At 40.6% G+C, this 24,544-nt stretch overlaps 1 protein-coding gene across 1 annotated transcript in view; it reads right to left on the bottom strand.

The window, feature by feature from the left end:
* The window catches only part of BAZ1B (bromodomain adjacent to zinc finger domain 1B), a 73,157-nt gene extending 55,922 nt beyond the window's left edge, over positions 1 to 17,235 (bottom strand). The window contains exons 1-3 of the mRNA XM_024571328.4: positions 16,770 to 17,235; positions 6,696 to 6,812; positions 3,099 to 3,243 (exon numbers count right to left, since the gene is read on the bottom strand). Of these exons, the coding sequence (XP_024427096.2) occupies positions 3,099 to 3,243; positions 6,696 to 6,812; positions 16,770 to 16,876 (369 nt within the window). The 5' untranslated portion in view covers positions 16,877 to 17,235. The remainder of the gene's footprint in view (positions 1 to 3,098; positions 3,244 to 6,695; positions 6,813 to 16,769) is intronic.
* Positions 17,236 to 24,544: the final 7,309 nt, after the last annotated feature.

The following is a 24,544-nucleotide window of genomic DNA, read 5'->3' as shown; positions in this document are numbered from 1 at the left end:
CAATCTTTAGAACCTACCCTAGATCCTCTGAACCAAACTCTCAGGCGATAGGGCCCAAGAATGTATATTCAGAGGTTTTCTAATTTTTTTTTAAGGGGGAATCATAGAGGATTGATAGATAGACCAGGCTGATAAGAATTTTTGTCCCTTTTCCAAAGCTGAGGGTTAACTGGACCCACAAGTTGGCACATGACATCAGGCTTTATCATCTCCTTGCCTGAAGTAGTGGTCATGTATTCAAACCTTTTGGACAAGGAATCATTCAAGGTCAATTATTCAGCTGCTCCCTGTTGAGCTGAACCAGCTATCATTTCCCAAGGAAGGCAGACTGGCCAGGTTGATGGGTTTTTAAGAAAAGTGGCCTTGTATTTACGTACATCTCTGTTGATTTGTTTTTCTGTATCTATCCTCATGTCTCTGTGTGTGTCTATTTCCTTTTTCTCCTTGTCTCTTGTTTTCATTTGGTGGGCTCATTATTTGACTGTATCCGTGACCATGTGAATATGTCCATTTATGTGAGATTCGTTGTAAACCTATTATAGTAACATCAAACTTGCGAATAAAACTCTTATCCAAAATAGGAATACAGTACCCACCCTATTTTTTTTAAGCAACTCATTTGTTTTGCACTCTCCTTTTTCAAAATTTCCATCTCCCCACCCTCTCTCCTTTGGCAATCATCAGCTTGATCTCTACATCCACGGGTCTGTTTCTATTTTGTTGATTCACTTATTTTGTCTTTTTCTAAATTCCATATATGAGATCGTACAGTATTTGTCTTTCTCTGACTTATTTCATTTAGAGTAATAGCCTCTAGGTTCATGTAGTTGCAAAAAGCAGTATTTCACTGACTGCTGAATAATATTCCATTGTATATATTTACCAAATAATCTTTATCCATTAATCTATTCTAGGTTGTCTCCATATCTTGGCTATTACTAGTAATGCTGCCTTTTTAGTTTGATGTAGTCCTGCTTGTTTATTTTTTTCTTTTGTTTCCCTCACTTGAGAAAACACATCTAAAGAGATACTGCAAAGACTCATGCCCAAGACTTCACTGCCTATGTTTTCATCTAGGAGTTTACGGGTTCAGGTCTAACATTTAAGTCTCTAATCCATTTTGAGTTTATTTTTGTATATGGTATAAGAAAGTGATCCAATTTCATTTTTTTTGCATGTATCTGTCAAGTTTTGCCAATACCACTTATTGAAGAAACTGTCTTTATCCCACTGTGTATCCTGGCCTCCTCGGTTGTAGATTCATCGACCATGTAAGTAAGGATTTATTTCTGGGCTCTCTATTCCGTCTCATTGATTTACATATGTTTTTATGCCAGTACCATACTATTTTGATCATACTACAAAACTATAGCTTTGTATATAGTTTGATATCATCAGGGTGCATGATACCTCCCACTTTGTTTTATTCTAAGATTTCTTTGGCTATTTGGAGTCTTTTGTGGTTCCATATAAATGTTAGGATTAGTTGTTCTGATTCCGAGAAGAATGACATTGGTATTTTAATAAGGACTGCACTGAATCTGTATATTACTTTAGATAGTAAGGACATTTTAACAATATTAATCCTTCCAATCCATGAGCAAGGTATATATCCTTCCATTTATTTGTATCTTCTTAACTTCTTTTGTCATTGTCATAGTTTTCAGGATACAAGTCTTTCATCGTTTCTGTTAAATTTCTTGAATTTGTAAATGAGATTTTTCTTAATTTCTTCTTGCCCTGGCTGGTGTGGCTCAGTATATTGAGTGTTGGCCTGTGAACCGAAAGGTCACCAGTTCGATTCCCAGTCAGAGCACATGCCTGGAGAATGGGCCAGGTCCCTGGTTGGGGGTGTGCAAGAGGCAACAGATGGGTGTTTCTCTCTTGCCCATCAATGTTTCTCTCCCTCATTCTCCCTCCCTTCCCCTCTCTAAAAATAAATAAAATCTAAAAAAAAAGTTTCTTCCTCTGATCATTCATTACTGCTGTGTAGAAATGCAACAGTTTTATGTAGACTGATTCTGTATCCTAAAACTTTACTGAAATCATTTATTCTAATAGTTCTCTGATGGAATCTTTAGGGTTTTCTATACATAGTATCATGTCATCTGAAAGTAATTAGAGTTTTACTTTTTCCTTAATCTAGATGAACTTTATTTCTTTGTCTTGTCTGACTGCTATGGCTAGGGTTCCACTTCTATGTTGACTGTAAGTGGTAAAACTGGGCATCCTTGCCTTGTTCCTGATTTTAGAGGGAAGGCTTTCAGCTTTTCACCACTGAGTATGACAGCAGCTGTGGATTTGCCACATGTGGCCTTTATTATGTTGAGATGTTCCTTCCATAACCAGTTGGTTGAGTTTTTACCATGAAAGTATGTTAATTCTGTCAAATGCTTTTTCCTACTGAGATCATTATGGTTTTTATGATCATTTTTATGATCATTAGTTTATTGTGATGTATTACAATGATTGATTGGTTTATGGATGTTGAACCATCTTTGCATCCCTGGGAAGAATCCCACTTGGTCATGATGTATAATCCTTCTAATACATTGTTGAATCCAGTTTGCTAATATCTTGTTGAAATTTTTTGCATCTATATTCATCAAGGATATTTGCCTATAATTTTCCTTTTTGTGTAATGTCTTTATCTGGTTTTGGTATTAGGGTAATGATGGCTTCATAGATAAGAGTTTGGAAGCATTCCTTCCTCTTCAGTTTTTTGAAACAGTTTAAGAATAATTTATTTTATTTAGGCTGAAATTTGAAAAGTACTGGCCACTATTAGGTATTTCATTACATTCAGCTGAATTCACCCGTAATTCATATAACAATGTAAACAATCTATTTAAATATGAGCCTGTTTACAACCTCAACATGTCTATGCAGACTCTGCAAGATATTATATAAAATGGCTAGCCTAGTATTCTAAAATTTGGCCCTTATGCTGATATTAAGTAGAGAAGACTTCATATAACACTATTTTATACATACAGAAATGCATTCTGTTATCTACAGCAGAAGTCCCAATCTTGACATATGGTTAGTGAGTCAAATCACATTAAAAAAAAAAAAAAAAAAAAAAAAAAGACACTTACCTCAAAGTCACACTCTTCTCCCACAGCGTATTTGGTCATGATCTCCAACCAAGCAGTATCTACTAACTTCTCTAAGGAGGCTGTGTTATGGTGAACCATTTCTAGAACAAGTTTCTCATACCAGGCAGGAAACTCTTCCTTCAAACTAAACAAATACATTATTAATTACCACAAAAATGAAGAAAAATCTATCCAGAGTTTTAATTCAGGTCCATTTAAACAGTTCTTTAGCAAATATATGCAAGGCACTGGAGAATACAAAGATTAAGAACTACATGATACACAGGAAAAAGAACAAACTTAAAACTAGCTTTGTCAGCCCTGGCTGGTGTGGCTCAGTGGAAGGAGTGCTGACCTGTGAACCAAAGGGTCACCAATTCAGTTCCCAGTCTAGGGCATATGCCCAGGTTGTGGGAGGGTCCCCAGTGGGCGGCGTGCAAAAGGCAACCACACTGATATTTCTCTCCCTGTCTCCCTGCCTTCCCCTCTCTAAAAATAAATAAAATTTTTTAAAAAATAGCTTTGTCAGACTGACCTATCCAGGTTAATTTTCTCATCTATACAATGAAAATAATAGGCACATCATTAGTAAGGCTGGTCATTTTCCCAGTAATTTGTTTTTGCAGTAGACTTCCCTTTGTAGGTACAAATTATTTTATTCATTGCCTTTTTCCCATTTTTTTAGTTAGGATACCACAACAACTGTTATTTGTATTATGACTGAATCAATAAGATGCTTTCATATGCATTCATTCATTTAGTTCTCCTAATACCTTATGAGGTATCTAGAATTTTCATTTTATGGATAAGGAAAATAAATCAGGGAGAATTAACATGTTAGAACCATGACTTGAACTCCAAAGCCCTTGCAAAGTAAAACCATGATGTACTACTTTTCACTTAATAAGCTAGCAAAAAGGAATTTTAATTATCATAACCAACAAGGGCAAATAAATAGTGTAAAGTAACACCCATACACTGCTTAATAGCCCATGTTTCAACTTTTTTGGAAAGCAATTTGACAATTATCAAAACCATCATGTGTACACAAATATATTTATTGCTGGATTCTTGATGGTAGCAGAAAATAGGAAGCAAACTTAATGGATAGTAATTAGATTCTAATTCTAACCAGTTTAGTACTTGGTTTTTTTTGTTTAATTTAATCTTTATTGTATTTTTTTCCCCATTACTATTTAGTCCCCTTATCACCCCCTCCCCCCCCAGAGTTTAGTATCTGTGCTGTGGGCAGAGGGGAGGAAGAGGCATGAGAACATGCAGGCAAATGCAAGTATTAGGTTTATTTTCATATTCTAATATTCTCAATCACTCTCTGCTGTTCATAACTACAAATGTTGCACCAACTGACTGCTAGACTTAAAATCTCTTATCATAATACTCCCTTACAATTATTTAACCCACCAAGTTACCTGCTATTCCCTAGTCACAATCAGTAAGATTCTAGTCTCCCTGACTTTGTTAAGGCTATTACCTTTGTCCTCTCCCCGCTGTCCTGCCTCTCAGCTTAATCATCCTTCCCAGATGTCCTCAGACTTCCTCAATTTCATGAGACCTTTCTTGGCCCTTATAAATTCACTCTCTTTCCATTAAGTCTCCCAGTCACTTGACTTAAAACTTCACTGGTTGTGGTTATTCTGGGAAGTAAAGTTGGACAATGATGTTCAGATTCTTTTACTAACTATTATTTACATTCTTATAACAAGTATGCATTACTTTTATAATCAGAAAAAATTTTTCTATTTTAAATAAAAGTTGTAAAACCTGTATTTTTCAGTAATTACTCCCACCACCCACTATATGCTATCAGTTATCAAATCACATAAAACATTACCCAAGTGTGTTCTTCAGAACTTCCCTCTGATGTAATCAGGTCTAAGGTCAAGTTAATTTGAAATCCACAAGATTAAACCAAGCTAAATTTTCTTTACTACAGGTCTTCTGAAAACTAATACACTACTGTGTATTAAGAACAAAGTATGCAGTGGTTTTCCAAAGTTACAGCCAAAAACAACTCTCTTTTCAGGAATTAGAGAACCCACCTCATTCTTTTTATTCTCAATAATACCATGATACCCTACCTGAACACTATCCTTGCCAGCCTACATGGACTTCACACCTGTCTCTTCCTTCTCTAACTCATCCTACAAGCTGCTTCTGGATTAATCTTCTCAAAGCCCAACCTCAATCATCCAAACTGTCATTTGTACTTCTGTTCAAAATTATTGCTGTCCTCACACTATTCACTGAATTAAATACAAATGTCTCATCTTGCTTCTATAATTTGGCACAAACTATCCTTCAAATGTCACCATCTTCATAAAATCCCATGTTTTCCCTAACAACTCCAGGTTAGTCTCCTTTTTGTCCCAAAACCCATGCAAAGAAAGTAGTATTCTCTCTATTTGCAAAGAGCAAATAGTACTTACGTAGTGCAGAGGACTGTGCCTAGGTACTGTAACCAACTCAACAAAAAGTAAAATATGAGAGCTGCCCTGAAGAAGCTTAGAGGCTACTATAGGAGGCAACAACCCATGGGCCAAATCCAGCCTGTTACTAGTTTTTGTAAGTAAAATTTTATTGGAACAGTCATCCTCATTCATTTATGTATTATTATCTGTGGCTGTTTTCACTGTACAACCTTAGAATTGAATAGTGAAACAAAGAACATATGGTCCACGAACCCTAAAATATTTACCACCTGTCATTTTACAGAAAAGGGCAGCCAACCCCTGGTCTATTACACTAAAAAATACATATACATAAATAACACTAATCTAAAACAGAATGATGTAAGTGACCCAAGCAAAGAAGAAACAGGCACCAGGTTAACAAACTTGACTAATTATTAGTCTGTGCTATAGCCATAACTAGAACCAAAACCTCAACTAAACCCAGTGTTACTGTACACGCAAAAGAGCAGAATTATATGCTCTGTTTATCTGTTATCAGGACAAGTCAATGAGAAGTCCTCAGAAAAGGAGTCTATTCCAAATTCCCAAAAAGAGTAATCTATCATCCACAGTTTCTACTTATTTTCTGCACGTTTCTACTGCCCAAATTCCAAGTGTTTTCTTTGCGGTGACACCTAGATAAGCAAGCACTCCAAATACAGACAGGATTTTTTTTAAGACTCCTCATTCAACAAGCCCACTTAGATAAATGGTCTTGGAACTCTATTTTGATAGCTGCTATAAACACTATCTCAAATTTCAAATGACCACAAAATTAAGAAAAACGTTCTGCTTATTCACACCTCCACATTACTTCTATATCATATTCGTTTCTGTTGCTTACAACCGTATTTTCAAAATATTTACAAGATAAAGAAAGGTATAGAGCAGGACACTCAAAAGCTTGGTAAATACCTACGTAAGTATACACACAACTACATATTCCACACACTTTGTTACTAGCAAAATTCCACTAGGCAAGGACCCTTAAACACCAATACAGTATACTAATGTATTACAATTTATGCCCCATAAATTTTAATACAAACATTGCTTTGCAGTTACTACCCCCCCTTTCCTAATAATGTGAAGATGGTGCTAGAATAGCAATGTTTATATTACTTACAGTTCAGCAACTTCCTGTTCCTCCTCCCAGGCCTCTTTGTGTGTTAGCTGACTGCTTCCGGTACTCTTACATGTCCAAATGCGCTCACTGTACCTTTCCAAGCGGGCTTCATATTCTCTGTTAGCAGCAGCTCAGGAAAACAATATTCAAGCAACAGAGGCAACTAATCCATACCCAAAAAATATTTATCATATATAGAAAAAAACCTATAGTATTCTTTCTGTGACATACAGCAGAAGATAAAATTGAAGTCAGTTTTCAGTTGGCAAATCCAAACAAGATGAGTAAGACTAAAGTATGATCAGAATGGTCTGTCACATTTTACAAATAAAATAGTAATAATACCTTTAGCCCTGGCAGGGTAGCTCAGTTGGTTAGAGTCATCCTGATACACCAAGGTTACAGATTTGATCCCTGGTCCGAGCATATACAAGAATCAACCAACGAATACAAAAGTAGGCAGGCTCTGACCGGTGAAGCACCGATGGCTGGGTGATGTCCTGTCCTACAAAGCAAAAAGTCACCAGTTGGATTCCCAGTCAGGGCACGTGCCAGGGCTTGGTCCCAGTCAGAACTGACCCATGTTTCTCTCTCACATCTATGTTTCTCTCCCTCTCTTCCTCCCTCCCCCTTCCTCTCTCTAAAAAAATAAGTACAACCTTAAAAAATAAGTGGAACAAATTGATGTTTTTTCCTCTCTAAAATCAAGAATTTTTAAAATAAGTTAAAAAACAATACTTTATGGTACAAATGTGGCTTCAATTCATCCAAATTTCATTTCACAAGACTCACACAGTACTAAAAATTCATAAGAAAAAATAAAGACAAAATAAGACAAAGTCACTGAGAAATAAGAATTTAGGGTATGTGGAATTACTACACAACTCAGATGGTCATCAAGTTTAAGAATCATTTCCACAGTAAGATGAGATGACTACGCCAGCGTCACACGCGGTTTGAAGTAACCTTGTGCATCTGCTAAGGATCCATTTACTACGTCTTCTAGTCTACCTTTGGAACACCTGTTGATCCTTAGGATTTAAAAAACTCCATAAAGCCCTAAAAATAATTTTGACATAATATTTATTGTCTTTATGTTGTCTACAACAGCAATACATTCACAAGTCATTTACCAGTCATTGTTCAGTCATCATGAGAGAGATGGAAGAGGACGTCATAAGGTAGTGCCATATATATGGGAACTTTCTACAACATTCCAACCGTACGTCACTATCAGCCAGCCACAACTATCAAATTCAATGATAATTAGCTAATACACTTTTATAAACAGATGCTATGCAAGAAAATAAACTGACACAACTAGAGAATTAGCTGCCAATCTCTATACTTTCCAAGTGACTTTATTTTACAGTGGTTGAAATAAAGTATTTAAACAGCTCCCTCTGTAATATCACCTCACAAATGAACAAGTAATTCCTGTAAAATTTTATTCATTTATTTTTAGAGAGAGGGGAAGGGAGGGAGAAGACAGGGAGAGAAACATTGACATGGGAGAGAAACACTGACGTGGGAGACAAACATTGATGGGTTGCTTTTCGTACACACCCCAACCAGGAACCGAACCAGCAACCCAGGCACGTGCCCTGACCTGAGAGTGAACCAGCGACCTTTTGCTTTGCAGGACGAGCACCCAACCAGTTGACCCATACCAGTCAGGACAGTAATTCCTTTTTAATTTATGAAGATTCTTGGTTTTCCAGGGTTATGATCAATAAAAAGACAATTAACAGGGACAAATCCAGAGGTAATCCAAAACAGCCATTTTAGCCAATAGTAAAAACACCTTCTCTCACATCATTTTCCGGATCTGACAGAAACAAAGCAATAAGTCTATTTTCCTCACTGGGGTTGAAGCTAATATTCATAGAATTAAACAAAATACAGAAAAAGTAAAAGCCAGGAGTCAGACATCCATACAAAGTTATGTAAATCCAATCACTGAAAATGTGTAAAAGCCTGTGTTAGTCCCCCTTAGCTGCAGTTTTTGCTTTCCAGTTTCAGCTATCCTGTCAAACGTGGTTCAGAAATATTAACTGGAAAATTCCAGAAATAAACAATTTATAAGTTTTAAATCTTGCACCATCCCACTCCCTGAATCATCCTTTTGCCCAGTGTATTCAGGCACATTAGTCACTTAGTTGCCATCTCTGTTACCAGACTGACCATCATGGTTATTGCTATGTTCAAATAACTTTTATTTTACTTAATAATGGCCTCAAAGCACAAGAGAAATATTGCTGGCAATTCAGTGCCAAAGAGAAGCCTTAAACTTTATCAGAGGTATATATGTAAAGAACAAAATACAGCATACGAGAGGTCTGTCCAGAAGGTATTCAGCCACATAATATGAAAAAGACATTTACTCAAGATACAAGATACATTGTACACAGGACAATGACAAAGAGGCCTCAGTCCCCTTCAAAGTAGGCGCCTTGAAAACTCACACAGTTCTCCCAGTCACCATCGACTGCTCCGTTGTATTTTTTCTGAACCTCATCGATGCTCTGAAATCTCTTCCCTTTTAAAGGTGATTTTAGTTTTGGAAAAATCCAGAAGTCACAGGGTGCCAAATCTGGGCTGTAGCAGAGCTAAGTCACCTGGATGCCTTGATGTTTCACTAAAAAATTCCACAGATGTTATGCATGAGGGGAGTGTTGCCATGACGAGGCTGCCAATCACCAGTTGCCCATAGCTGCAGCCTTCTGAATCATCCCAGCGGTTTCAACAGAGGAAGTTCAAGCTTAACGCAAAACTTGATGCACATTTTCAATGAGACGACCACACAGTACACAGGCTCACTCAATGGCATCTGTGCCTCAACTGACTAGTAAAGTCATCATTGTTCACGCATGTACATTCCAGTCCCCTCTCTTTGGCTGCCAGGTTACATAGATGGCACGCAAACTGTTCTCACTATATTAACAATGTTTCGACTTTTCCCAGACAGTCCTTGTTTGGTACTGTCTCAGTATTTCAATACTGTTTCAAGGCATCCACTGGGGGTCTTGGAACTAATTCCCTGTGGAAAGGTGGGACTACAGTGTAGACAAAAATAGCAATAGCATGGCTCCTAATATCATAACTAATTAATCAACAAGATGGATTTGTTTGTTTTTATTTGACTTTTTGCACTGGGGGAAGGGAGGTAATGACAACCAGTAAATAGATTTATTTAAAATACAAAAAGCTTAACATTGTAATAGTTACTCAGCTTCATTGAAATTCACTGAGTAACCAGAGAACATAAATGATATTAGCAAATATGTACTAAACAAAGAACATTAAGTTTTTTTAATTAGTTATTTTTAGAAGTAAATGTGCCCAGTCCACTCACCTTGTTCTAGACCCACATATATAGTCAACAACTTACTGGGATCACCTGGATGCCGCAGTAATACCTCAAACCCAACTTCTTCTAAACTAAATTCTTTTTAAAGATTTTTACTTATTTATTATTTTAGAGAGAGGGGAAGGGAGGAAGAAGATGAGAAACATCAACTGCCTCTCATACCTGCCCCAAGCAGGGACCAAACCTGCAACCCAGGCATTCGCACCACAGACCTTTCACTTTGCTGGCCAACGCCCCACCAACTGAGCCACACCAGCCAGGGCTAAATTTAATTCTTTTTAAAAAAAGATTTTATGTATTTATTTTAGAGAGACAGGAAGGGAGGGAGAGAGGGAGAAAAACATCTGATGTGTGAGAGATACACTGACTGGTTGCCTCTCACATGCCCCCGAGAGGCGACCTGGCCCACACCCAGACATGTGGCCTGACCAGGATCCAAACCAGCACCCTTCTGGTTCACAGGCCCACCTTCAACCCATTGGGCCACACCAGCCAGGGATAAGCTTAATTCTTATTAACCACACCTCATTCTCCCAAACTTTGTTCCTTAACAGGTGTTTTCAGTCTCACTGAATGGTCCCTAGTGCCCAAGTCAGAAATCAGGAAATCATCTTCATTTTTTCAGTCCCTAACTGCGACCACTTACATATTTCTCAATTTAGTCCTTTCTCTCCAACAGAGCCACTAACTAAATCCAGCCTCTTTGATATTCATTTCTCACCCAGCCAAAACATTTTAATTGGCCTCACTGGTAATCCTCCTCTTCTCTGGTCCTTTGTGTTTCTCACCATAAGAGCCAATTTTATTTGTTTGGTCTTTTGTGCTTCTCACCCTAATATCCATTTTTCTCAATTCTGTTTGTTTTTAAAACCATTTCTTCTTCTGATTACTTTATAAAACTCACTTGCCCTCAGGCCCCCTGAAATGCAAACAGTTCCCACACAAGGAAACAATCCTGACTCACACAGTACTGAAAAGTCACTCCACCAAATAAGATTTTGTTGAGGTAGATTTGGTTATTTTTATTATTTTAAGAAAAAAAAAGGGAAACTTTTTTCAAACAATACATATTTAGATATCAAATATTAACGATTTACGGTTTTCCAAACAATTAAAGTCTCTTCTACCCATATACATATTTTTCCCACCCGCCTTTGAAAATCACTGTTATCAGTATAGCAATCTTAGTCTGGCTGACCTCATCCATTTCCATTACATTACTGCAATCAAAATTTAGACAGTAATCATTTCTATCACCAGTTCAGTCTCCTCTCTCTGACCTCCAGGACCACATACACACTAGTAATAGACATCTCCATTTGGATATCCACAGCAACTCAATATAAGAACATCCAAACTAAACATTTCGCTTCCTATCCCACCCTCCCCACTCCAAGCCAACAAAATAAATAAAACACTTGCTCCTCTTCCAGAGTTCTCTATATCAGAGAATGACACCACTAACCAAGTGACAACCAAAATATTATCTTTGACTCCTTCCCAATCAATCACCAAACTGTCCAATCTATCTGTAATGATTTATTTCTGATATTTATCTATTGTACTTCTCTCCATGTCAAGGACTAGTAAATTTATTCAGACCACCATTATCTATTGGCTACATTATCTAATGACCACTTCACGAATCTAGTAGCAGATCCACTCTCCCCACAGTGATCTTCCTAACCTGAACACCTGCTTCTTTCCTGTTCAAATTTTTCAACAGCCCCCACTAAATTTCAGGTAGCGTCCAAACCCCTCAACTTGTTCTACAAGGACCGGTCTGATGCAACCTTTTCTGTATGTCACCACTAAGCAACTCCATCTCCGTTCCCACTTCTTTGCTCTGGCCATCTTCCAATTTTTTTTAAATCAAGAAACTTTCAAATTCACAAACTCTTCTAAGAACGAAGTCCTCTCTTATTCATCTAAATTCTAATCATCCTTCAGATCTCAACTTAAAAGTGAGTTTCCCCGAAATACATCCCCTGAAACCCTAAAATATGGTAGACTGTATTCTTTCCAAATACTCACCTCCCTTCCATCAGAGAACTTTATATCTCCACCCACCAGGTAAGGCTGTTTCTTTAAATAAAGGACTTGACATCCTTAAAGGAAGTGGTCTGGAAAAGTATGGAGCTTAAATAAGTGCAACTATAACCATAAGAGTTCTAAGGGAGACAACAAAGCGCCAAGTCAAGATTTGCTTTTCATCCTATTTTTCTTTGGACCAACTGTCATTAAGTTAAAAATAACTGTTATGGCCCTGGCTGGTGTGGCTCAGTGGATTGAGTACTGGCCTGCAAACCAAAGAGTCGCCAGTTCAATTCCCAGTCAGGGCACATGCCTGGGTTGTAGGCCAGGTCCCCACTAAGGGGCATCCTAGAGGCAACCACACATTCATATTTCTCTCAATCTGTTTCTCCCTCCCTTCCCCACTATCTAAAATAAATAAATAAAATCTTAAAAAAAAAAATTGATTCTGATAGCCCTGGCCAATGTTGTCATGAAACTGAAAGGACATGTTTGATTCCCAGTCAGGGCACATGCAATGGGTAATGGGTTGGGTTTGGTCGCCGGTAGGAGTGCATACAAGAGAGCTAATCGATGTCTCTTTCTCACATTAGTGATTCTCTCCCTCATTTTCTCCCTCCCTCTCTCTAGAATCAATCAAAGAAAAAAATAATATCAAAAGAAAAAAAATTTGCTGCCCTGGATGGTGTGGCTCAGTGGATTGAGCACCAGCCTGTGAACCAAAGGGTCACTGGTTAAATTCCCAGTCAGGACACATGCCTGGGCTGTGAACCAAGTCTTGTCCCCAGTAGGGGGCGTGCGAGAGGTAACCACGCATTGATTTTTCCCTCTCCCCTACCACTCTCTCTAAACATAAATAAATAAAATAATTTGAAGGAAAAAAACTGATTCTAAAAAAAAAAAAGAAAAACTGATTCCGATAAAGTGAAACTTTCCAACTAAGATCTAGTGTCCTGCCTGTAGTACTACCTAGGGAGTAATGTAGCACAGACGTAAAGACACAGTACAATAAACAGTCATCAATAATATGTAATACCCAGTCATTAAACGTATGCATCATTCACAACTACCACTGTAAGTTTAATAAAGATGTACAATAATGCCTTTAAGATCATACCAACACTCACAGCTTTAAGTCAATAAAAATCATATAAATATGTTATAGAATACACATGCAGTAAAAAAGTAGTACTTAGGAGAAAACTAAGGTATCAATCCCCATTAAAAACAATTGTAAATATAAATTAAGAACTAGAAATAACAGTATTTCAAAGGCAGCTATTCCCAACCATATACGTGTTCTCCTCTATATAAAGTCTCTAATTGCCTAATAAAGAACTATGCCAACTTGCTAACCACTCAATACAATTGTTTAAAAACCATCCTTAAGTGCTTCTACTTGTAGACATTCCCAAGTGAGCAATTCCCGCCCCCCCCCCCCCCCAATGTAACACAATTTAAGAATTCCCCGGTTTCAGGCTGGTGTGGCTTGGGTGGATTAAGCACCAGCCTGCAAACCGAAAGGTCCCAGGTTCAGTTCCGGGTTGGGGCACATGGTCAGGACACATGCCTGGGTTGTAGGCCAGTTCCCCAGTTGGGGGTGTTCTCGAGAGGCAACTGATGGAAGTTTCTCTCACACGTTTATGTTTCTCTCCCTCTTTCTCCCTCCCTCTAAAAACAAATAAATAAAGTCTTTAAAAAAAAATTCCTCTGTTAAAAGCGTTCTGTTAAGTACTGGTATGGGAATTTTTAAATGCAGATTTCTATTAAATACATACCATTTATAAGTTTCAGGCTTCTACCCTGGCCAGGTAGCTCAGTTGGTTATTGTCCCAATACACAAAGACTGTGGGTGGGCTCCCCGGTCAGGGCACATACAAGAATCAACCAAAAAGCCCTGGTCAGTGTGGCTGGCTAAGTGAATTTGAGTGCCAGCCTGTGAACTGGCCTGTGAGCCGAAAGGTCACCAGTTGTGTGCATGGGAGAAACAACTGATCAATGTTTCTCTCCCTCCCTCTCCCTCTCTTAATAAATAAATAAATAAATAAAATCTTTTAAAAATCTTTATTTTTAAAAATAAATAAATTTACTTAAATAAATAAATCTTATTTATTTTTAGAGGGAGATGGAGAGAGGGAAACACTAACGTGTGGTTGCCTCTTCAGCGCCCCCTACTGAGGAACCTAGCTGGCAATCCAGGCGTGTGCTCTGGCTGGGAATCAAACCAGTTGCAGGCCAGCACTAAATCCACTGAGCCCCACCAGCCAGGGAAATAAAAAAAATCTTTAAAAAAAAACTCCAAAAAACCAATGAATGCATAAATACTGGAATAACAAAAATCTATGTTTCTTCTTCCTCTCTTTAAAATCAATTTTTTTTAAAAGCTTAAGTTTTCAGAACTCTTCATATGTATCATTTTATTTCAATGATTTCGGTAAATGACATGAAAAATCCTGTGCTGCCAGTTCTAAATTAGGTGGCTACTATCACTTCCACAAGGTTCAGTACCTATTACAGACTTAGAATTCATCTCTTACACGCCTTTAGAATCAGACCTGAAAAACTAACATTTGATAATAGTAGTTCAACTGCTCAAAAGATATCTGAAAGACATTTGAGAAGGATATGGCAGATTCTCACCATTAACTCTTTTACTCCACCAATGTTTGGAGTGTTATTTATTTATTTATTTTTTAAAGTAGGGCACCTTTAGAATAATGCTGTATTTAGTAGAGCTAGAGTACTTCTCCAAAGCAATCCAAAAGTCCTAACAGGACAAAACAAAGAACCAGACTACCACCCCTACCTCACCCTTAAATGGACCTTATACCAAACTGACACAAAAGTGACAGCATTAAAAGGAAGGAATAGCATTCTGGTTTTTTGTTTGTTTTAATTTCTATTATTTTTACAGAGAGGGGAAGGGAGGAGGAGAGAGAAACACTGATGTGAGAAACATCAATGGTACACACTCTAACCAGACTAGGAACTGAAACCTCAACCTAGGCATGTGCCCTGACTGGGAATTGAACCTGAAATCTTTCGCTTTTCAGGATGACGCCCAACTAACTGAGCCACAACAGTCAGGGTCCCTGTTTTTTTTGATTTACGTACAGAGATGAGGTAGCAAAAGCACTGGATTCTACTCCGGATACTCATCATTCACACAATGTCAACCTCAATTCTCTGGGACCACCTGGCAAAGCAGGCAGGAAAACCTGAACCTTTCCAAGACCCATTCAGCTCCAAGATGCTATAATTGTATTTCAAAAGCATTCTTACAGCAGGGACTCACTATCCAGGTCCCTTTATATGTAAACACTCAACAGTCACAAAGTGCATTCTAACAAGAATGAGATTATCCTATAAAGTACTACATTAAAGAGGTGATCTAAAACAAATGAAATCAAATATCCCTTCATGGGCACTTCCTCCTCTATACAAAAGCAGTAAGAAACTACAAGAAATCAAGTTCTGCCCTAGCTGGTGTTGCTAGTTGGGTGGAGTGCTGTCCTGTAAACTGAAGGGTCTCCCGCTTGGATTCTACCTCAGGGTACTTGCCTAGGTAGTGGAATCAGTTCCGGTTGGGGCACATTGCAGAAGCAACCAATAGATTTATCTCTTATCACATGGATGTTTCTCTCCCTCTCTGTAAAAATCAGTAAGCATGTCCTCAGGTGAGGATTAAAGAAAGAGAAAGAAAAAAGGAAATCAAGTCCTTCCAAAAAGGAAGGGCTGAAAAAACTAAATGCAGCCTTCACTCTTTTAAGTTTCTGTACATTAAAGCTTTGTTCAAAAATCTTTTTTTTACACTTAACGCGTCAAAAAGGACTCAACTGGCCCATAAAATAAATAAAAGTCGTGCAACTTTTAACCAAAAAACTAAGCTCATGCAAGAAACAATCATTAAAGAGAATGCTTAGAATGTAAAACATCAGCCTCAAACTCCTGAATTACATCAGAAAAACTTTAAGTATGTCCTGTTATGTTTTTAATCTTACTTAAAAACAAATACCAATCTCCTTCCAAGTCGTTAACATTCAAACCTGTGCTTGCCTAGGGAAAGAAGGCATCAGCTCCTCCAAGGTACTTTTTTCTTCTTTGCCTTTACTCTTAAGTCTGGAACTTTATTGTTGGTTTTGGGCCTCTCGATCGTTGTCAGTTCATCAACAGCCTAGAATCCATTCGGGAGGAGAAACGCACAAGTACCCCCCGCACAGACTGGGGTAAAACGCAGTCGAGACTTGTACAAGCCGGATCACGAGACCACGCGGGTACAATTTCAAAAACTTAAGTTGAAGGTTTAATTTAAAAAGAAAAGAGCAAAGGAAAGCCCTGTCTCCGTGGTACTTGGGCCTAAAGCCAACCAACCCCAGGGGATGTGTGTGTACGGGGGGCCGCTCCCCGACAGCGAGGCCCCTGCACAAAATGAGGAGCCGGGGAAGGGATGGAAGATGCGGGGACTCTGTGGCGCCCTGAACGGAGCCGGTCCGCACCCCCGCCCACCCCTCAGAACCGCGGACTCAGGATCAGGGTGTAGGCCCGCCCGCGTCGGGCACGCTGACAGCTGCCACTGGTGTGGGGCTGCGTGGCCCCCAGGCCCGGCGATCCCCCGGCCCACCCCGCCCCACCCCGCGGGCGGCCAGGCCGGCGCGGGTAGAAAAGGATACTCCCGAGTGCGGAAGGTCTCCTGAGTGTGTGCGATGGTGAAGAGCGACTCCTCACCGGGAAGCGGCTTCACCAGAGGGAAAGGCTTGCGGCCCAAGAGTGGCGCCATCGCGGCGGCGGCGAAGGAAGGGAAGGCGACCGCAGCTCCACGAGCCCTAGGCGCAACACTAGGCCCCGCGGCCCAGAGCGAGCGCCTGGCTCCTGGGGGTAGGGTGGGGGAGGGGAGGGGTGAGAGGGCGGCGCGAACTCGGCTCCCTCACTACTGGCGCGGCAGCGCGAAGGCCATGGAACCGGACGCAATGGCGCAGAATTCCAACACACAGCGATGCGCCGCCTGGCAGCCTCCAGCCAACCTCCGCTACCGGTCCCCGCGTTCGGCAGACACGACTCTTCAGCTGCACAGGAGGAAATTATTGAAAAATGGCGGGAGATTCCCCTCCTCCCCCGCGCCGGGCCAGCATACACACTAACTTGCTCCCCTGTTGCGCCGCTGGCGAGTGCTCCAATAGGCGGAAAGCTAGTCGGGGCTCACAGTCTATTGGCTCAGAGGAGCTGCCGCTCGGCGCTCGGATCCCGCCCCCTGCCCTGACCGCGTAGTTGGGTTGCAGCGCACTATAGGGCAGTACGAAGAGGTGAAAGGTCACGTTATGTAAGCGCCGGTGACAGGCGTGCGGGCGTCCAGCATTGAAGTTGAAAGTGGGGCTAGCGGGGAATCGTAAAGTCGGGAATTTAAGGCGGGCAGGCTAGAGAAACCCCTTAACACATAGACACTGCGCCATCTGTCACCGACGGCGACACCGACATCCGGGCACCACTGTCCGTGTGGTGCGCTGGAGAGGGGGAAGGGGGAGCGCGCGGCCAGGGGCTTTGTCTTTCCACTTGTGCTCCGCCCCCTTCTTAAAGGCGCAGCGCTCGGCCACGCCCGGGGATGCGCGGGTAGAGCCGAAGGGAGGAGGGGTTAGCGGTAAGTAACCCCAAAACCTTGCCCTAGCAAAGGTTCAACTGAAGGACAACTTGAGCCCCAGTCTTGCTCACTCCAAAGTTTAATGCTGGATGAGAGTGTGGTTGAGATCTGGGTATTGGTGTGGTGCTCCTTTCTAGGGGCTTGCTGGAAAGGATAATATGGAAGATTCTTAGGAAAGGACATACCTATTAAAGAGACATCCATTCCTTCAAATAGTCTTTACTAATACCTACAACATTCAGGGCTCTGTGTTGGGTGCTATAAGGGAAAAAGATAAGACAGACTTCCCTGAAAAAAGATAAAGAGACAAATGCCCTGGCCAGGTGGCTCAGTTGGTTGGAGGTAGTCCCTTAAATCAAAAGGTCACAAGTTCAATCCCAGAGTCAGGGCTCATGCCTAGGTTGCAGGTTCGATCCCCAGTTGGGGGGCATATGGGAGGCAATCCATCGATGTTTCTTTCTCACATCGATATTTCTCTCCCTTACTCTCTCTCTCTAAAAATTGATAAACATATCAAGTGAGGGTTTAAAAAAAAGGAGAGACTTGACCACAAAAAAACAGAAAGAAAAAAATAATCATAGTTGTGATTGTGATGAGTGCTCACCAAAATACACAGTAAGAAGACAGCAATAACTGTGCTTGGGGAGTGAGGACATTTGGGCTGCTTCTCCAAGCAGACTACCAACATAGTCCAGAATCTATTTAGCTAGTCAATGCAATCAGAAACACACTGATAATCATTTTCCCCCTATTAAATTGTCTACCTTGAGTCAAAGATTTTCAGTGGCCCCAGAACATCCTTCACAGTTTGTTCAACCGTAGCAGACGTTTTCTCCTTTCCTTCTCGCCTTGAGGGAAGAAGTGTACCCCTAGTGTAAGGTAAGTTCTAGATCAGAGGCCACTTGTATGAACTTTCCTCTGATCGCCGAGCAGAGAAGAGAACTCATCTTTCTTCAGCAGCTATTTCTTCTAAGAGGATTAGAAGAGATCTCAGAGGATATGGCATTCGATTTGATTGTGAAAAGATGAATAGCACTTGGCCGAAAAATGAGATACAAACATTGTAGGCAGAGGGATCAGCAGGGCAGACTTAGTAAATTCAGGACATGTGCCTATAAAGTAGGGGTTTTGAGGCAGAAAACATCAAGAGGTGGGAGTGGCAAAAGAAGTGATCACCCTGGCCGCAGCTTGTGATGGAGTGGCCACTTGAAAGAGAACTGCAGTAGTTTATGGCAGTGATACCAAGGGCCTCAAATGTAACAAGATCAGTGGAGACAGGCTGACAGATTTAACAGGCACAGACTAGAAGACTGATGGGATAGACATTTGCAGGACTAGATACCTAATAGTAGACTATACACATAGTAAAGACCCAAAACAGTAAGAGACAAACAAACAAAGGCCCTTGCCCAGTAGCTCAGTTGGTTAGAATGTCATCCTAATATACCAAGGTTGTGGGTTTCATCCCCGGTCAGGGTGAGGCAGGAGACAGTCAGGAAGGAGGAAACTGCAGAGGTGCCCCAGGGCTAAGATAAAGGACATCGATACCAGACAGAGACCCCTGTTCTAAAACTGGTTGTTCCCAATTTCTGGGAAAGCGCTGAATCATGGTGAATCATGCATGCACCTGCACAGAAGATGCTACATGACCCCTGCTTCATTATAATAGCATTATATAACATTGTGTGACCCCCTTCTCTGGTGGCCAATCAAGGAAAATCATGGGAGGCACATACACAGTAGCTTTAAAGCAATATAATTACTTCTACATGCGCAATAAAAGCCCAACCAAACTTGCCAGAAAATATCCACCCTATAAGAATAGAATCCTTCCAGTCCTGGCTGGTGTGACTCTGGATTAAGCGCGAGCCTTCACAGCAAAGGGTCGCAGGCTTGATTCCAAGTAAGGGCACATGCCTGGGTGCTGGCCAACTCCCCAGAGGGTGTGTGAGAGGCAACCACACATTGACATTTCTCTTTCTTACTCCTTCCCTTCCCCTCTCTCTAAAAATAAATAAAATCTTTAAAAAAATAGAATCCCTCCAGCCCCTGAGGTAGTCTCTGCTCAGAGTCAGCCCACTCCCACGTTCTATGGAGTATACTATTGCCTAATAAATCTGCTCTCTCTCTCTTTATGCTATAAAGTCTCTGTATGTTCAGTTCAATTCTTTGTCCACAATTACCAAGAACCTGGTTACCTGTGCCCACCTGTGACAAGGGCAGACACGAGTCAACTAATGCATGCATGAATGAGTAGAACAACAAATCGATGTTTCTCTCTCTGCCTCTCTCTCTCCGCCCACCTCTATAAAAGGAAAACAACATGAAGAAACACTATAAAAAAAAACTTTAATGTGACTCTTCCTTGGTGGATGTTCTTTATTATTTATTTATTTTAAGACAAGGAGGGATGTAGGAAGGAAAAGAGAAACATTGATTTTGTTGTTCCACTTAGTTATGCATTCATTGGTTGCTGCTTCCATGTGCCCTGACCTGGGATTGTACCCACAACCTTGGCTTATCCGGACAACACTCTAACCAACTGAACTACCCAACCAGGGCGGATTTCCTCTATTTCTATGGCTCAAATTTACAATGTAACCGATTAACATAATATTTTAACATCTTGTCCTTAAGGTGTCAAAAAAAAAAGGGGGAGAGACTAAATTAATGCAACTTACCAGTTTGCTGTTCTAATACTTTCATTGACTTGCTGCCTACAGTACTCTTCCGAGTTTACTCTTCCTGTCCAGTCTTCAGTGCCTGTCTCAGCAAGCCCCAAGTAAACCACTTCTTCCTAATTCCCGGAATTCCCCACTGCCAAAAGTGTATTTCTTTCTCCTCTGTGCATCTGAATTTCACACTTTCTTCCTAATACCTTTTCCCGATTGTTCCAGCCCATGTAATGCTTTCACTGAATTCTCGAGTTTTAATCAGAATTTTAGCAAAATTTGTTGTTTGATGTGTTGTCTCTCCCAACATTTGAATACGTAATAATAAAGGGCAGAGATTAAAATGTGTAGTTTCCAGGAATCTACAACAGAGCCTTTGCTGGTCAAAGTCAACTGGGACTGCTTAGCAGCAGGAATAACACTGCGGAAGCATAGCACATTTCCCTGTACAGATCTCAGATCTCCACTGGGTAGGTTTATGGCAGGAGCGCAATCAGCGGGGCCTGTTTTTGTGGTCAGTGTCATATGGAGCTGTGCCCTGCCAGACACCCATCCTTTGCTGATGCAGACATAAACCCTTGCTTAGACAGTTCCATCTTCCGGCCGATCTTTTCCTGACTGTCCTGTTGGCTCCTCAAACTCAACACATCCCCAAACCATAGTTTATTATCTTTTTTTCCTCCAATATCTGCTCTACCTGGGTGTTCTTTACTTCTGTTTTTTTTTTTTTAAGATTTTATTTTGGGGAGGTGGGTACAGAGGGACAAAGAGAGGGAGAGAACATCAATGTGTGGTTGCCTCTCACGTGCCACCAACTGGGGACCAGGCCTGCAACCCAGGCGTGTGCCCTGACTGGAAATCGAACCTGCAACCTTTCAGTTCAAAGGCAGGCGCTCAATCCACTGAGCCACACCAGCCAGGGCTGTTTCTTATTTTTATTAAGGACCCCAGCTTCCTTACCACCTCACAGGCTCTGCCTTGATATCTCTTGAGCTCTACAGTCATAGGGTCAACCAGACAGTAGTCCCCACTACCTCTATATGTGGGGAAAATTTCCAAGACCCCCAGTGGATGCCTGAAACCACAAATAGGACCAAACCCTATATATGACAGAGAGAAAATTCTGAGAAGTCCTAAATTAAATCACAGTAGACATGAGGGTGGAAGGAGGAGACAAGAGAGATTATTCAGTCAACAGATAAAGGGAAAAACCAACAAAAGACTATTTACATTCCTAAATATATGTTAAAACTTTGAATGAACTTCCACTATTTCCACTGGATTATCTAAAGAGAACTATTTCCACTGGATTATCTAAAGAGAATAGCTGAGTAGCTCACTACTGGGCAGTTCAACTTCTTGTTTACACTTGAACTTTCCTGACAGTCACCCACAGCCAATCCAAAGTAACAAACGCTTCTTCCTCATGGAGTCTGAACTAGCCCCAGCTTCACCTTCTCCCACTATCTATAGCCAATGTAAATTCTTTCAAAATGACTTACATCTTTCTTTTCCAAACTGTTTGCATAAGAGCCAGCCATCAACCCTAAGATTGTGACTATGTTTTTTTTTTTCCAACTAGCACTGCTACTGGGGGTTTATAACTCACGTTCCAGGACCTGGGCCTTTTTCTGGCTACATTTGTCTTACTAAACCCTTTCTTTTAGAAAAGATTTCAGCCATAGAAGTTTTTGTTTAACACACCCCACATTTTTTTCCTACACATACATACCTAATCACTTTTAAGTATTTATTTTTTTAGGTATTTTTTAAAGATTTTATTTATTTTGTTTTTAGACAGAGGGGAAGGGGAAGAGAAAGAGAGGGAAAGATCAATGTGTGGTTGCCTCTCATGCACCCCCTACTGGGGACCTGGCCAGCAAGCCAGCCACTTGCCTGACTGTAAATTGAACCCGCTGCGCTACAGTTCTCAAGCTGGCGCTCAATCTGAGCCACACCAACCAGGGCTAAATATTTATTTTTTAAAAAGGTTTTATTTACTTATTTTTAGAGGAAGGGGAAGGGAGGAGGGAGAGAGGGAGAGAAACATTGATATGTGAGAGATACATCCATGAGTTGCCTCTCGCACACCCCCAACTGGAGACCTGGCCGGCAACCTAGGCATGTGCCCTAACTGGGAATCGAACAGGTGACCCTTCAGCTCACAGGCTGGTACTCAATCCACTGAGCCACACCAGCCAGGGCAAAAAAACAATTTGTTCCTTTTTTTTAAAGAGAGAAAGAGAAATATCAATTTGTTGTTCCACTCATTTATGCATTCGTTGGTTGATTCTTGCAGGTGCCTCTGACCAGGGATTGAACCAAAACCTTGGTGCATGGGGCACTCTCCAACAAACCGAGCTACCAGGCCAGGGCCAGACCCTTTCACTTAAAGGAAGCACTTAATTGCTCCTCTTTGGCAAATCTGGATTGCCTGCATCACTACTCTTGTGCTTTGGGGGTATTATTAAGTAAAATAAGGGTTATTTGAACATAAATACTTCAATGGTAACCAAGAGCACTACTTAAGTGATTAACCAGTGAGAGGTGTGTAGTGTGGATACACTAGACAAAAAAATGATTCCTATCCTGAGCGAGACAGAACGATTTCCAAAAGGCATGCAATTTAAAACTTATGAATTCATTTCTGAAATTTTTCATTTAATATTTTCAGGCCATTGTTGACTTTGGGTAGCAGAGACCATGGAAAGCAAAACCCGGATAAAACCAATTCTGCCTGCCTAAGATCTTGGTCTATCCCCACCCTCCTGCTTCAGGCCTTTATTATTTCTGCCCAAAACTACTACTATGACTTCGTTGTTTTAAAATGTTTTAAATTATATTTTTCATGGTCAAATGTACTTAGTTCCCCAAAGGAAACATATAAACAGTTAAAAACAACCACCACAAATAGTTCTACAAAAAGCAGCCCTGAAGCCCGTCCTCATCTACTTCCTGCCCCCCCAGGCAGCCATTTTCAATTTGTTAAGCTGCCTTCTCCGGTATTTACCTCCATATTTCTAAATAATGTATGTAACGCTATTCTTTAGTTTTTCAGTTTTTTTTTAAGATTTTATTTATTTATTTTTAGAGAGAGGAGAGGGGAGAAAGAAAGAGAGGGAGAGAAACATCAATACGTTGCCTCTCGAACACCCCCAGCTGAGTATCAAACCCAGAACCCAGGCATGTGACCTGATCAGGAATCAAATCTGCAACATTTCGCTTTGCAGGATGACATTATACCAACTGAGCCACACCGGCCAGGGCTAATTTTTCAGTTTTAATATTAGCTGCTTACTTTCTCCAGTGGAAGATGAGGACTTAGCCCTCTTCTTCCCCAAGAAACACTACATACATATATACATATATAAGGATATTCCCCAAACAATTATATTGTAATCCCTTAAATAAGAATTGTGTATAACTTATAATTATGTATTATTCACATGTGATCCACACGGTGAACTGATTATATTTCCTTTTATTTTCCCTGATTTGCTTTCAGTCTGTTTTTATTTTGTTTTCTGTGTCCTATACCGGCTCACTGTATCCCTAAACTGAATGTCTCCTCTCAATATGTGCAAAAATATCAGGTGGGCAATGTCCCTCCAATTTGTCCCCCTGCCTCCCTCGCTTTCCTTTCCATAGTATCACGCACACTATGTCACTCTCCTGGTCTTGGCTTCCAGTGGTTGGCTCCCTAGAGCCAACAGAGTAAAACACAACTATCTAGCCTGACCTTTAAGGCCCTCCACAATCTGTCCTGTCTTTCTACCACATCCCTCAAACTCCTTACTCAGCAAAGCCAGGTTTATCTAGGTTTCTAAATACCATTGGCCACTAAAAGGATCCAGGGCTCCTTGGAAAAATGACAGAGGGGATAGCAAAGTTCAAGGTGAGTCAGGAATATCTTGTGCCTATAAGAAACTGCTTAAATAATGATGGGACATGTCAAAAGGACATAGGAGCCACAAACTGGCTGAATCTGGGAGTTTGAACATTAAAAAAGTTGACAGTAATTAATTTAATATAATACACATTGAATATAAAAGAATTCATGCTCTGGCTGGTGTGGTTCAGTGGATTGAGGGGCAGCCTGCAAACCAGAGTCGCCAGTTCAATTCCCAGTCAGGGCACATGC

The sequence above is a fragment of the Desmodus rotundus genome, chromosome 1 (genome assembly GCF_022682495.2).
Source record: "Desmodus rotundus isolate HL8 chromosome 1, HLdesRot8A.1, whole genome shotgun sequence".
Taxonomy (NCBI): Eukaryota; Metazoa; Chordata; class Mammalia; order Chiroptera; family Phyllostomidae; genus Desmodus; species Desmodus rotundus.
Note: the sequence above shows the minus strand (reverse complement) of the source record. Positions and strands in the feature narration are given on the sequence as shown.